Source organism: Phasianus colchicus, chromosome 7 (assembly GCF_987193195.1).
Source record: "Phasianus colchicus chromosome 7, bPhaCol1.hap1.1, whole genome shotgun sequence".
NCBI classification, from domain to species: Eukaryota; Metazoa; Chordata; class Aves; order Galliformes; family Phasianidae; genus Phasianus; species Phasianus colchicus.
In genome coordinates this window covers 32,570,055-32,582,339 of record NC_143442.1, presented here as the reverse complement: position 1 = coordinate 32,582,339, position 12,285 = coordinate 32,570,055, and the positions used below count along the sequence as shown (strand labels likewise).

At 47.8% G+C, this 12,285-nt stretch overlaps 2 protein-coding genes across 11 annotated transcripts in view; one reads left to right on the top strand and one right to left on the bottom strand.

Moving 5' to 3' along the window:
* Positions 1 to 12,285, bottom strand: part of CPS1 (carbamoyl-phosphate synthase 1) — a 256,402-nt gene that overhangs the window by 55,442 nt on the left and 188,675 nt on the right. The window lies entirely within an intron of this gene.
* On the top strand, positions 6,223 to 10,462 carry LOC149917307 (uncharacterized). The gene has a single exon (XM_090144437.1). It carries the CDS (start codon positions 9,034 to 9,036, stop codon positions 9,946 to 9,948), a length of 915 nt encoding a protein of 304 aa, XP_090000563.1. The 5' UTR covers positions 6,223 to 9,033; the 3' UTR covers positions 9,949 to 10,462.

The window sequence follows — 12,285 nt, the reverse complement described above, 5'->3', positions numbered from 1 at the left end:
TCTGTAATGAAGACCCGTAAGAGATTAACACAGGCTACCCACACAGCATTTACATGTCTAGAACAAGTTGTTAGATAATTACTGCAAAATTTATTTCACCTTATATTCAGCCTTTTCTATTAAAAACCTGGCCTTCAGGGCATTTGTCTCCAGCTTTTTAAGTGCAGAGTTTTCTCTCGCGTTGTTATTCTAGCTACTACAAAGGCAATAATCGGTTCATTAGTAGGGCTCACAAAAATAAGCCCCAATGCTTTCTGCTTTGCAAGGGTGTGGTTTCAACTGTGCATACCTTATCTCCAAAGGAGCTCAGAGACACTGTAGGAAATCCAGCAGATGGGATTGTGCAGTGGTTATGACCTGCAGCTTCTTCCACTTTCCCAGAGTAAAAACTAAGTCAGTAACCCAAACTCTCAAAACACCGCAGGCAAAATGATTATCAAATCTGAGAGATAAGAGTAACATTCTAACTTAGCAAGAGAATACTACTTTTAAACCTTCTAGTATTGTAAGTAACCAATTACAAGCCCACCACGCTCTATAGCCCAGCAAACAGACAGGAGATGATCTGGAGTAGCTGTCTCTGCCCTTACACTTGCTGCCTGTACAGCCTATGGTTGCCTCAGGGTAGGCCCTGCCTCTCATAGTACATTTGTGTACAGCCTTATATCAATGGGCAGGAATCTCAGCTAACAATGCACGCACCCAGCAAACCACGCTGGATCCCACCAGACCTTTCAGCACAGGCAAGAAAAACCTTTCAAAAAATCACTAGTGATCTGACATCATCTCAGTATCCCTATTTTTCATTGGAGAAGAAAGCAACTTCAGGAAACACAATGCACCTCAATTTGGCAAATCAGACATTTGAGCCCATCTCTCAACAGGCGCTCAAAAAACAGACCAACCTAATGCTACTCATCAGAAAGTTCCTTCCGCAACCCCCTTCTCCAGCAACAGATGAGAAAACAGAACTCTGAAAATAAATATCCCAACCACATTAACCTCCATCCTCAGGCAAACAACTTCAAGCTCTAGCTTCACCATACAGAAACATTTATGCCCACGAATGCCAGCTGAAGGAGCGTGCCCTCTATCCTCACCCCATTTGGTACTTGCTGTGCAGCACATCTGCCCTAAAGTTTTCACAGAGCTGTGCTGTAAAAAAGATACATAAAAATCACCCCCAAGATGGATGCAAAGGGCTAGTAAGGTGTGTTAATTGTTTCACACAATTTTGTACTGTAGTGTCCCAACCTGGCCTGCAGCATGCTAATGCTTTTCCAGGGTAGTGCCACTGCTGTACCAGCAGCAAATAACCATTTGATCATTCCTGGGTTAACAAACCAAGACTGATGACTTAGCAAACTTGAGTCGTCTTCTGCTGGGCCTTGCATCTTTGATTAATGTCTCATGCTGGGTCTCAGGGCCTCTGTTGCATCTTGGAACAGTAAGGGGAGAAGTCTACTAAACGCCTGCCCCAGCAAAATGCAGAGTCAGCCCTGGGCAATAGGCTGCAGAGAAACAGTCATGCCAACTGCAAGACAGGCACTCAGCTGCCTTGCTTGCTGACCCTTCTAGTAAGTCAGGTTTTACAACTGGTACTATTAGCTATAGAACATATGCTTCAAGCACCACACTGAGACCCCCTGTGCTCTGCAATCACTGCTGTTTTGGTAGCGCAAACCTCAGCAGCTAGATGCCAGCCAGCTAATGCTTTGCACATGATGCTCAGTTGTTGCCATGACAGGACTGTCTGAGCCTGTTAACTGGGTGGTTAGGTTCCCAGCGACATAAATATGCTTCAGCAAAGCCTTAAAGCAAGAAGAGACTGCTCTAGAAGATGCTGAGCAAAACGTGCCACCCTACCATAATGCTCTGTCCGGCTACCATTCCCAAAGCAGTTACTTCTCCACTAAAGGAGCAAAAAAAGGTGTTACCTTATTCCCTGCAAGGTACACACAGGGTACAGCAGCTCAGGGGCTACGAGGCCAGAGGCCTTAACCATCTTTGGAGGCCTTATGACTTCACACCTCCAGCTCTTGCCAAGCTGTAATTGCTCCCACGATGAGGCAACAGCAAAATGGGGCAGTAACTCAACAACAGCCTCACACACCAAGCTGGCAGGCAGTGTATTTACCACCAAAGGCAAGGAAGCCAGGCAATAAAAGCAACTACAGCTCAAAAGATAGTCTCCTTTCTAAACACAGAAGACACATTTAGAGATGAGCAGGAACTTGGAGTTTTTCCTCTGGGTTGGCTTCAACACCACAGAGCATGTTTGCAGACATGTTACCTAATGATCATTTAAAACCAGCTTCCCAGGGCACCCCATTGCAATGCAGAGCAGCACCCACAAAGCCATTCTGCTGCTGCAGCTGTGTGCCTGGGCTGAGCCCACTGCCACATTAGCAGTCCCTTGCACGCCAACATTTGCATAAAAGGAGCAGTTATCAGCAATTATGGCTTGCCAAGGCAAAATTCTTCAAGGCCGCTTTACAATCGGTGACAGATGCAGCATTCCCAAGTTTCAGCTATAATTTATTCTTAGACTGGGCAGAAACATACAGAAAACACTCTGTGTGTTTTGCAAAGCTGCTCATTTAGGCATCTGAAAAATAATTTTAAGAAGGGAGGAGGGAAGATGAATAGGGACCAAAGGAATGAATAAACTGCAGGCACGGAGCCAGAATTCAGTACTCAAAAAGAGTGGCAAACGCAGAGATTAATCTGCTCCTGAACAGGTCAGCTTTTACCTTCCATTCACACCAAGTGACACTGGCACCTCATGTTTCCTAGCTTCAGGGCTCCACCACAGGTGACAGTCACAGTGTGCACACCTTGCTCCAGCTGTCTTGCCAGCATTAAGACCAAATACCAAGGAGGGGAGGCAAGTAGGCTGTAGCCAAAAGAAGACCCACTCTCTCCTAGGAGTTGGGAAAGCATTTCTTGCCCAAAGCAAAGTCCCGTTCCTGCTCTGCAGCGGATCCTTTACAGTCTCAATGCCCCTACAGTTTGCATATTCCAGCTTTTTGGAGCTCTTCCAGATGCACAAGAGGTGTTAGCACTGCTCAGACTAAACTGATCCACAACAACCAGCCTGCTAGGAGACAGCAGCCAGGAGCCCAGGGCAGCAATTAGCACACTCATCGCACCTCAGGGCACAAAGTGCTTACAAGCCATAGTGCAAGCGTGTTAGAAAGTTTGCTTCAATACATCTTCAGTGTTAACAAGCAAATCAGTAACACATAGAAGCAAGAAGACAGGATCTGGACACGTTCCTGATGTCTTTAAAATTTAAGCATGATGTGTTCAAGACCTTCTCTGGAGAATCAGAAACCATTCTGATCTGCTACTATCAAATGGTAAGCGAGAAGGGTTCAGTGGTTTCTGCAGGCTTTGGACATCTATAATTCAAAACCCACTGCATATTTCAAATTGTTTTCCTATTTGATACAACACAAGAGAACTCTTCTGAGAGAGAAATGCTGTTCTGATGCTGTGAGTGACTGACCCTTTCCCAGGCCATGCTATTTCAGAAAGGAGCTTCAGCACCAGAGACACTTTGCTGAAAACTGACCCATCATAACTGTGCATGAGCCCAGGGTCACGATAACCATCATTATTAGTGTAGCAACATCACACGCTCAGGGGTCACAGAACACCAGCACTGAAGCCCAATTTTCCTCACACCCATCCATTCTACATTTTAACTATGCAAACACATGGAAGATGCACAAACGCAAACTGCTGGAGCAATAAAGGTGTCTCTCAGGGCAGAGAGCCACAGCAATTTCAGATCTGATCTAGTGCTGTAGTCCTGACACAAGAGGTTGCTTAATAGGAGCAAACCCTGTACCTACCAGTCTTTCTAAACTGATACAGAGAGATAGCATATATTCCATTATAGGCAATAGGATGACACTTGAACACAGAATATAACACAGAAATTCAGTCCTCCCAGACACTAGTAGCAGTTGTGTACCCTTAAAAGTAGGCAAGCTCATAGAGGCAGGTAGAACATAAGCAATGATAGATCCTCCTTCTAGTCTCACAGGAATCTCTCAGCACACACCTTGGCCCCAGCACAGCCCAGGCTACACCACCACCCAAGGAACAGCCCATCATCAATTGCCTTTTTTTTTTCCTCCCGCCATTCCCTTTGGCCTGCTGCCTTTCTCCCCTTATTAAAAAAAAAATGGAGAAGTCCTTAACAGGTTTCCTGAGGCCCTGATCCCTTCTGTATAATCAATGAAAATTATATAAAGGAATATTATATAATTTAATAATATTAAGATGTTATAACAACAAAATAAGCAAGACAGGCACAGCAAGACAAAGAAAACAAATAGGAGGCTTACCTGTGTCACAGGCTTGCTCAGGAAACTCCAGTGGAGTGGATCCTCCAAAGAGAGAGAGATGCTTCCCCCCTGGTAGTCAGCTCTTAAATGGGTCTAGGAGAAGTGGAGCCAGGCTCCACTTCTTTCACCTGTGCTCCCAGGGCTGACTCATTGCTCACCTCAGGTGACTAATCAGGTTCAGGCCATGACTCAGCAGTTTCCATACACCCTCTCACAGGGTCAGCCCCCAGATAGAAACCACAGAGGATTAGTCTGTCCCTGGAAGAGGGAAGCAGAGATCCTGGGAATGAACAGCAGGACCATGAGCTCACCTCCAACGTACTTTTCACCATGGCTCTGCACCCTCCTCTCACAGCATGGTTAAGATCACACCAGAATAAAACTGCTTCTTTCCTGTCTCTACATATTTCCTTCCTATGAGCTGAGACCACATGCTCATCAAGTGGGATCAGGCCATCATGAGGCCATCAGAGCCACCTGTCCTCCTCCTGTGATTTAGCCACCTGGAGCACTCCAAGACATGTCTGCTCAAATGCCACCTCCCTTTCCAGCCTGTGTTATTAGTGTCTTCTTCTAATTTATAGACAATAAATACATCTTTAAGTTACCTGGAAGCATAGCCACTTGCTAGGAAGGGGGAGGAATGATACAGTGGTTTGGCAATGTTTTCATATGTATATAAATACACAAGTGCATCATTTTATGTGATGTAGATGGGAGATTCCTGGCTTGCTATGCTGCAGAACTGCTGCAAACTGCTTTAGCCTATGGGCAGATGAGGACAGGCTGCAGTGTCTGTGCTTAGAGAACTGTGTCTGGTGTGTGCAAAGGGTTTCACCAGCAGAAATGCTCTTTAGCTTCCCTAAAATAAAGCCCTTTTTCTTTTGCAAACCAGCACGGCCAGGACTTACATCTTGCAGCTGGGATAGCTTGTAACACGGGGATTGTTTATTCTTCTTTGTTCTGTAAAACACTCTCCACACTGAGTATGTGCACACCCGCAGCCCAGAGCAGGGATAAAGGCTGCATGCTGCAAGGGGTGCAACAGACCAGAACTTCAGACACATGAAGGGCTTGGAGAGAGTTACACAAATCTATGTTCTTACCTTTTTTTCCAGGAGGAAAATCCTTCCTCAAGCAAGCTCATTGTGAGAACACATGCCTGACAACACCGGTAATCTCTGATGTCACATGCTGGCGTTCCTGTGCAAGTCATGAAGCAGCTCCCAAATCTCACACTTAATCCCAGTGCCTGCTGTTGCTGAACAATTCAGCCTTCTGTCAGCTGCAGCCTCTGCTCCAGCCACAGAACGGCTCACGTTCAGCACAGCAAAACCACTGCTTACAGCATGGCACGCTTTAGTAGCACCTTCCCTACAGAGGGATCTGGACAGGCTGGACAGCTGGGCTGAAGCCAAGGGGATGAGGTTTAATAAGACCAAATGCAGGGTCCTACACTTTGGCCACAGCAATCCCAAGCAACGCTACAGGCTTGGGGCGGAGTGGCTAGAAGACTGTGTAGAAGAAATGGACCTGGGGGTGTTGGTTGACGCTCGGCTAAACATGAGCCAGCAGTGTGCCTGGGTGGCCAAGAAGGCCAATGGCATCCTGGCTTGTATCAGAAGTAGTGTGACCAGCAGGAGTAGGGAAGTAATTGTCCCCCTGTACTCAGCTCTGGTGAGGCCGCACCTTGAGTATTGTGTCCAGTTCTGGGCCCCTCACTGCAAGAAAGACATTGAGGCCCTGGAGCGTGTTCAAAGAAGGGCAACAAAGCTGGTGAGGGGTCTGGAGCACAGGCCTTATGAGGAGCGGCTGAGGGAGCTGGGATTGTTCAGTCTGGAGAAGAGGAGGCTCAGGGGAGACCTTATTGCTCTCTATAACTACCTGAAGGGAGGTTGTAGCGAGCTGGGGGTCGGCCTCTTCTCTCGTGTAACTGGTGATAGGACTAGAGGGAATGGCTTCAAGCTGCACCAGGGAAGATTCAGGCTGGATATTAGGAAATACTACTTCTCTGAAAGAGCAGTCAGGCACTGGAATGGGCTGCCCAGGGAGGTGGTGGAGTCACCGACCCTGGAGGTGTTCAAGGAACGTTTGGATGTTGTGTTGAGGGATATGGTTTAGCGAGAACCATTGGTGATAAGTGGATGGTTGGACTGGATGATCTTATAGGTCTTTTCCAACTTTAGTGATTCTGTGATTCTGTGATTCTGTGATTCTATGATTCTTCATGTTTCCTTCAGCAAACAAATGCAAGTGGCACGCAGAGAAAAGATTTCCTCAGGATCCACGCAGTCCAGCTCCCAGGCAGGCACAAAGGGCAGGTTTCTCAGGAAGCTCCTCCAACTCTGCAAAAAAACACCATGCACCCTCCTTCCACCACTGCACAGGCACATCCCGAGGCACAAACCTCCCCTTAGAAATGAGAGTCACCTGGGATGAGGCCCAAACGATCACTTGAGCTCCACTGATGTTCTCCCTCCCACCCCAGCTGATCTCTCTCTTCAGGGAGGTGAGCTTGCAAGGACTGCTGGCTTCTCTCAGGCACAGGAGGCACTACTTAATGTTAACCCCAAACTGCACCAACAAAGAGCTCCTTTGGCCTAGGTTGTTTGTGCACCCCAATAACAGGCCCACAGCAGGGAGTTGAACAGCAGCGAGTACATGCTTAGATGCATGTGAGGAAAAGCTGCTGTTGGTGTTATGTGCAACAAAATTAAAAGGAAACCATCAAGCTGAGCTCCTTCCCTGTGGAATAACAGGTCCCTGAAATTCAGATGCATGAACTATCCCCTTTTACCACTATCTATTCTTCTTACATCTTTATATTCTCCAAGTTGCAAGTTAATGGGACGAGATGCCACTACATGTCATGGTATTTGAAAATAATGTTGGCAGATTTAATCCCACGGGCTTTTTTCATTTTAAGGAAAAAGTAGCTTCAGTTATAATCCAGGAAAACCAAGCAGGCATAGGAGAAGCAGATCAATAGTTTACTGGTCCCATCCAAGCAGGCTCAATTCATTAATCTATCACACTGCATTTACTTGACAGCACAGGGTAAAAGAAGAGTTGCAGATGCCCTCTCTGGGCTGGAAACCAATGAAGCTTCTCAGGTAAGTGCTTGTCCAGCAGTGATCTAAAGTCTTGCTCCAGGGATGTTGGGGATGTGCCTACACCCAACTGACTGCAAGGACGCCTTTGGCAGAGGGGAGGCAACTGACATCTTTCTTTTCTAATGCAGCAGGACAGTTAATTGATCACAAGGGTTTGTTAGGCTCCAACTCTGAAGATACCCATCTTTGTGACTCAGAGATGCCTGATGCTTAATGGTGCTGCTTAAAGGGACTGGCATTTAATCCTCAGGGTGTGACTTCCTTTGCATCCTCAGACACCTCATAAATAAATGGCTCAAAAGTTGGTGCAAATCCAGGGATTTTGGGTTTTTCGACCATGGAGAAACTTACTCAGCACCTGGCATGATGGCAGCAAATGAAAGTAGTCTGTCTCTGAGGGGGAGGAGGATCTTAGCTGAGGAACTAGCAGGACTCATTGACAGGTCTTCAAACTAGATACGAAGGGGGAAGGGAGTAAAATCAGGGACGTCGAGCTTGAGCGGGTCATTCCAGGGCTCGTACCGAACCTGCTGGGCGACAACGGTTAAGTACAAAGGGATGGACTGGGGCAGGGGGGTGTTAGGGATGCTGCTGTTCTAGGGGAACCTAGACCATCTATAAAGGCGGTGCGACGGAAAGCCGAGCTGAAGTGCCTTTATACCAATGCACGCAGCCTAGGAAACAAGCAGGATGAGTTGGAAACCGTGATGTGCTTAGAAAATTACAACCTTGTTGCTATCACGGAAACGTGGTGGGATGATTCCCATAACTGGAATATCACCACTGAGGGCTATCGGCTCTTTAGAAGAGATAGGATAGGTAGGAAGGGCGGGGGAGTAGCCCTCTATGTCAAAGAGTGGATAGACTGTGAGGAGCTTCCTCTGAGAAACAGTCATGATCAGGTTGAGAGCCTGTGGGTTAGAATTAGGAATGGGTCTAACAAAGGCCAGCTGGTGATAGGAGTATAATATAGGCCACCTGATCAAGTGGAGACTGTTGACGAGGCTTTCTTGCTTCAGATGCGGGAGGCTTCGTGCTCACAGGCTCTTGTCCTGATGGGGGACTTCAACCATCCGGATATCTCCTGGATAGACCACACGGCAAGTTGCAAGAGGTCCAGGAGGCTCCTAGAATGTGTTGACGATAACTTTCTGGTCCAGGTGTTGGACAGACCTACCAGAGGTGAAGCGTTGCTGGACCTGCTGCTCAACAATGTGGAGGAAATAATTAATGGTGTTAAGGTTGGAGGCAGCCTGTTGCAGTAGGCGTTTGCGGGGTATCGGGCTGTGATGCGATAGGACCTCCCCTGCTCTGTGATAAGGGACTGACGGGCGCTTGGAGACCTGTGTTACTTAGGGAAGCTAACGATGCTTGTTCCAAATCATGCTGGCTGTCTTAGTGTGTCTCATAGCTTACATCCTAATAGGCATCGCCACGATATAAGTCTGGAATCTGAGTGTGATGATGAAGTTAAGTTGTGAAGCATCACAGTACGCATCTTTGCTTCATTCTTCGCGCCTGGTGTTTCAGCAGCAGCAGCTTTATAGAATAGAAAGACTGGCATGTTGGTCTGCAAAACAAGCCAATATGACAACGCTTGTGCTAAATGCAATGCTTCAGTGTACACGATATATTCAATTATTGTGTTGGGATTGAATCATGATGGGGTAATACTTTATCCAATAGAACACCGAGAATGGGCTTGGAAAAAAGGGAAAAAATGGCAAACTGTAGATGTTAGCTCATGTGCTGTACGGGAACAACGAGGCTTTGTTTGTGAAGGTAACATCCCCAAGGCTCAAGACATTTGTCTTGATACTGAACAGAACATCTGCCATTTTGAGATTCATCCTAATGAGGTACCAGAAACAGTGTTTGTATATATTGGGGATGGATATGTTTGTATGAGGACCCCTTGTAATTCTATACTCGTAGATAGTATTACTATGGATACTGGTAGTTATTCAAATCTCTGTACTTGTAACTTTACTAATATCGTAGGGTGCGATTTTAATTATACAGCTCCAGTTACATCACTTCAGTTATTGCAGTCTAATTACACATTGATTCAGGACTTACTACCAACTCCTATTGGAATGGACCTTGATTTAGTGAGGAAACTGCTGCGACATGACAACCTGTACCAACTGCTACAACGCATTTGGAACAATGGACAGAAAACCTTGATCACTGTTCACCATGATACGAAAGAGATACATCGTGTCCTAGAAAGGATAAAGAAGGACGGAGAACATCACTGGTGGGAAGTGCTTCTTGGATGGTCGCCTACAGCAAGAGGAGTGTTTAATGCTATTCTGCACCCAGTTGTGATCATATTAACTCTAACAGTAGTTTGCTTAGTGCTTGTAGTCATATTATATGTAAGAATATGGCACATGCAACGCCGCTTGCAACACATGATAGAGCGAACTTTTGACCAACGAATAGATTATCTTAAGCTACGCGAGAGACTGTAAGGAAAGCAACATATAATCATTTGTATAACCTTCACTAGGGCTATTAGGCGTATGCGAGTATCGCGCTGTAACGGGGCAAGGCTTTACCGAGCATGGGGAGGGGGAGATGTTGCAGTAGGCGTTTGCGGGGTATCGGGCTGTGACGCGATAGGACCTCCCCTGCTCTGTGATAAGGGACTGACGCGCGCTTGGAGGCGTAGATGTACTAGACATGAGTAAACGCACATGGACGTAGTAACATAGATAAGCATGTAAAGTATATAAGTTGCTGTTTCACTTGCAATAAATGCCATCCTGCCTAACATCACATTGGTGTGCACGTGGTGAGATGGTTGGGTCACAGCGGGGACGGTGTGAACCCTGGCTGGGCCACAGGAACGTGAGGAACTAGGGGTTTCCTACTCGGAAACAGCAGCCTGGGATGCAGTGACCACGCTCTGGTCGAGTTTGTGATCTCGAGGGATGTGGGCCTGGTGAAGGGTGGCATCAGGACCCTGAACTTTGGGAGAGCAAACTTTAAGCTGTTCAATGGACAGTTGGCCGAGATCCCCTGGGATGCTTTCTTTAAAAAAAAAAATGATGAGGAGAGCTGGTTACTCCTCAAGGATGCCTTCCTAAGAGCGCAAGAACTCTCTGTCCCACTGAACAAGAAAGCAGGCAGAGGAGGGAGGAAGCCGGCGTGGCTCAGTAAGGACCTGCTGAGGGAGCTGAGGGTGAAGAAAGGTGCGTACAAACTCTGGAAACAAGGGTGCACCACCTGGGAAGAATACAGGGATGTCGTCCGGACTTGCAGATGTGGGATCAGGAAAGCCAAGGCACAGGTGGAACTGAACTTGGCGAGGGACGTGAAAAACAACAGGAAGACTTTCTATAGGTACATTAGCCAGAAGAGACAGGCCAAAGCGAGTGTACCTCCTTTGGTAAATGTAAAAGGAGAACTGGCTTCAACGGACGGAGAGAAGGCTGAGGTACTGAATGAGTTCTTTGCCTCGGTCTTCACTGGCGGCCAGGACTCCAGTACTCCTCCTGTCCCTGAGCCCTGCATCCCTACACCTCTGGGTGAGGACTGGGGTGGTAAATCCCCCCCCGCTGTGAGGACAGAGCAGGTCCGAGACCGCCTCATGAGACTGAATGTGTACAGGTCTATGGGCCGGATGGCGTGCATCCCAGGGTTCTGAAGGAGCTGGCTGAGGTGGTTGCCCAGCCGCTCTCCATCATATTTGAGAAGTCGTGGCTGTCTGGTGTGGTCCCGGATGACTGGAGGAAGGGTCACGTCACTCCCATTTACAAGAAAGGGAGCAAGGAGGACCCCAGGAACTACAGGCCGGTGAGTCTCACCTCTGTGCCTGGGAAGATCATGGAACAGATCATCCTGGATGACATGCTTGATCACATGAGGAAAGGGCGTGTGATCCGTGACAGCCAGCACGGCTTCACCAGAGGAAGGTCATGCTTGACCAATCTGGTGGCCTTTTATGATGGAGTGACGGCATCGGTGGACAAGGGAAAGGCGACCGATGTCATTTACCTGGACTTGAGCAAGGCCTTTGACATGGTCCCCCACCACATCCTTATCTCCAAATTGGAGGGATGTGGATTTGATGGGTGGACCACTCGTTGGATAAGAAACTGGTTGAAAGGCCGCAGACAGAGGGTGGTCATCAATGGCTCTATGTCCAGGTGGAGGCCGGTAACGAGCGGCGTCCCCCAGGGATCTGTCTTGGGACCGGTGCTCTTTAACATCTTTATCAATGACATCGATGATGGAATTGAGTGCACCCTCAGCAAGTTTGCTGAACGACACCAAGCTGAATGGTGCGGTTGACACGGTTGAAGGATGGGATGCCATTCAGAGGGACCTCGAGAGGCTGGAAAGGTGGGCCCGGGTGAACCTGATGAGGTTCAACACGGCAAAGTGCAGGGTTTTGCACTTGGGCCAGAGGAATCCCAGGCATCCCTACATACTGGAAGGAGCAGTCCTTGAGAGCAGCCCTGTGGAGAAGGACCTGGGGGTCTTGATAGATGAAAAACTTAACATGAGCCAGCAGTGTGCCCTTGCGGCTCGGAAGGCAAATGGTATCCTGGGCTCCATCAGAAGAGGGGTGGCCAGCAGGGACAGAGAGGTGATTGTTCCCCTCTACTCTGCTCTTGTGAGGCCCCATCTGGAGTATTGCGTCCAGGTCTGGAGGCCCCAGTACAAGAAAGACAGGGAGCTGTTGGAGAGGGTCCAGAAGAGGGCCACAAAGATGATCAAGGGACTGGAGCACCTCCCCTATGAGGACAGGCTGAAAGAGCTGGGCTTGTTCAGCCTGGAGAAAAGAAGGCTGTGGGGTGACC

Coding starts and splice junctions, on each gene's coding strand:
- LOC149917307 (XM_090144437.1), top strand. CDS start 9,034: ATGTTGGTCTGCAAAACAAGCCAATATGACAACGCTTGTGCTAAATGC.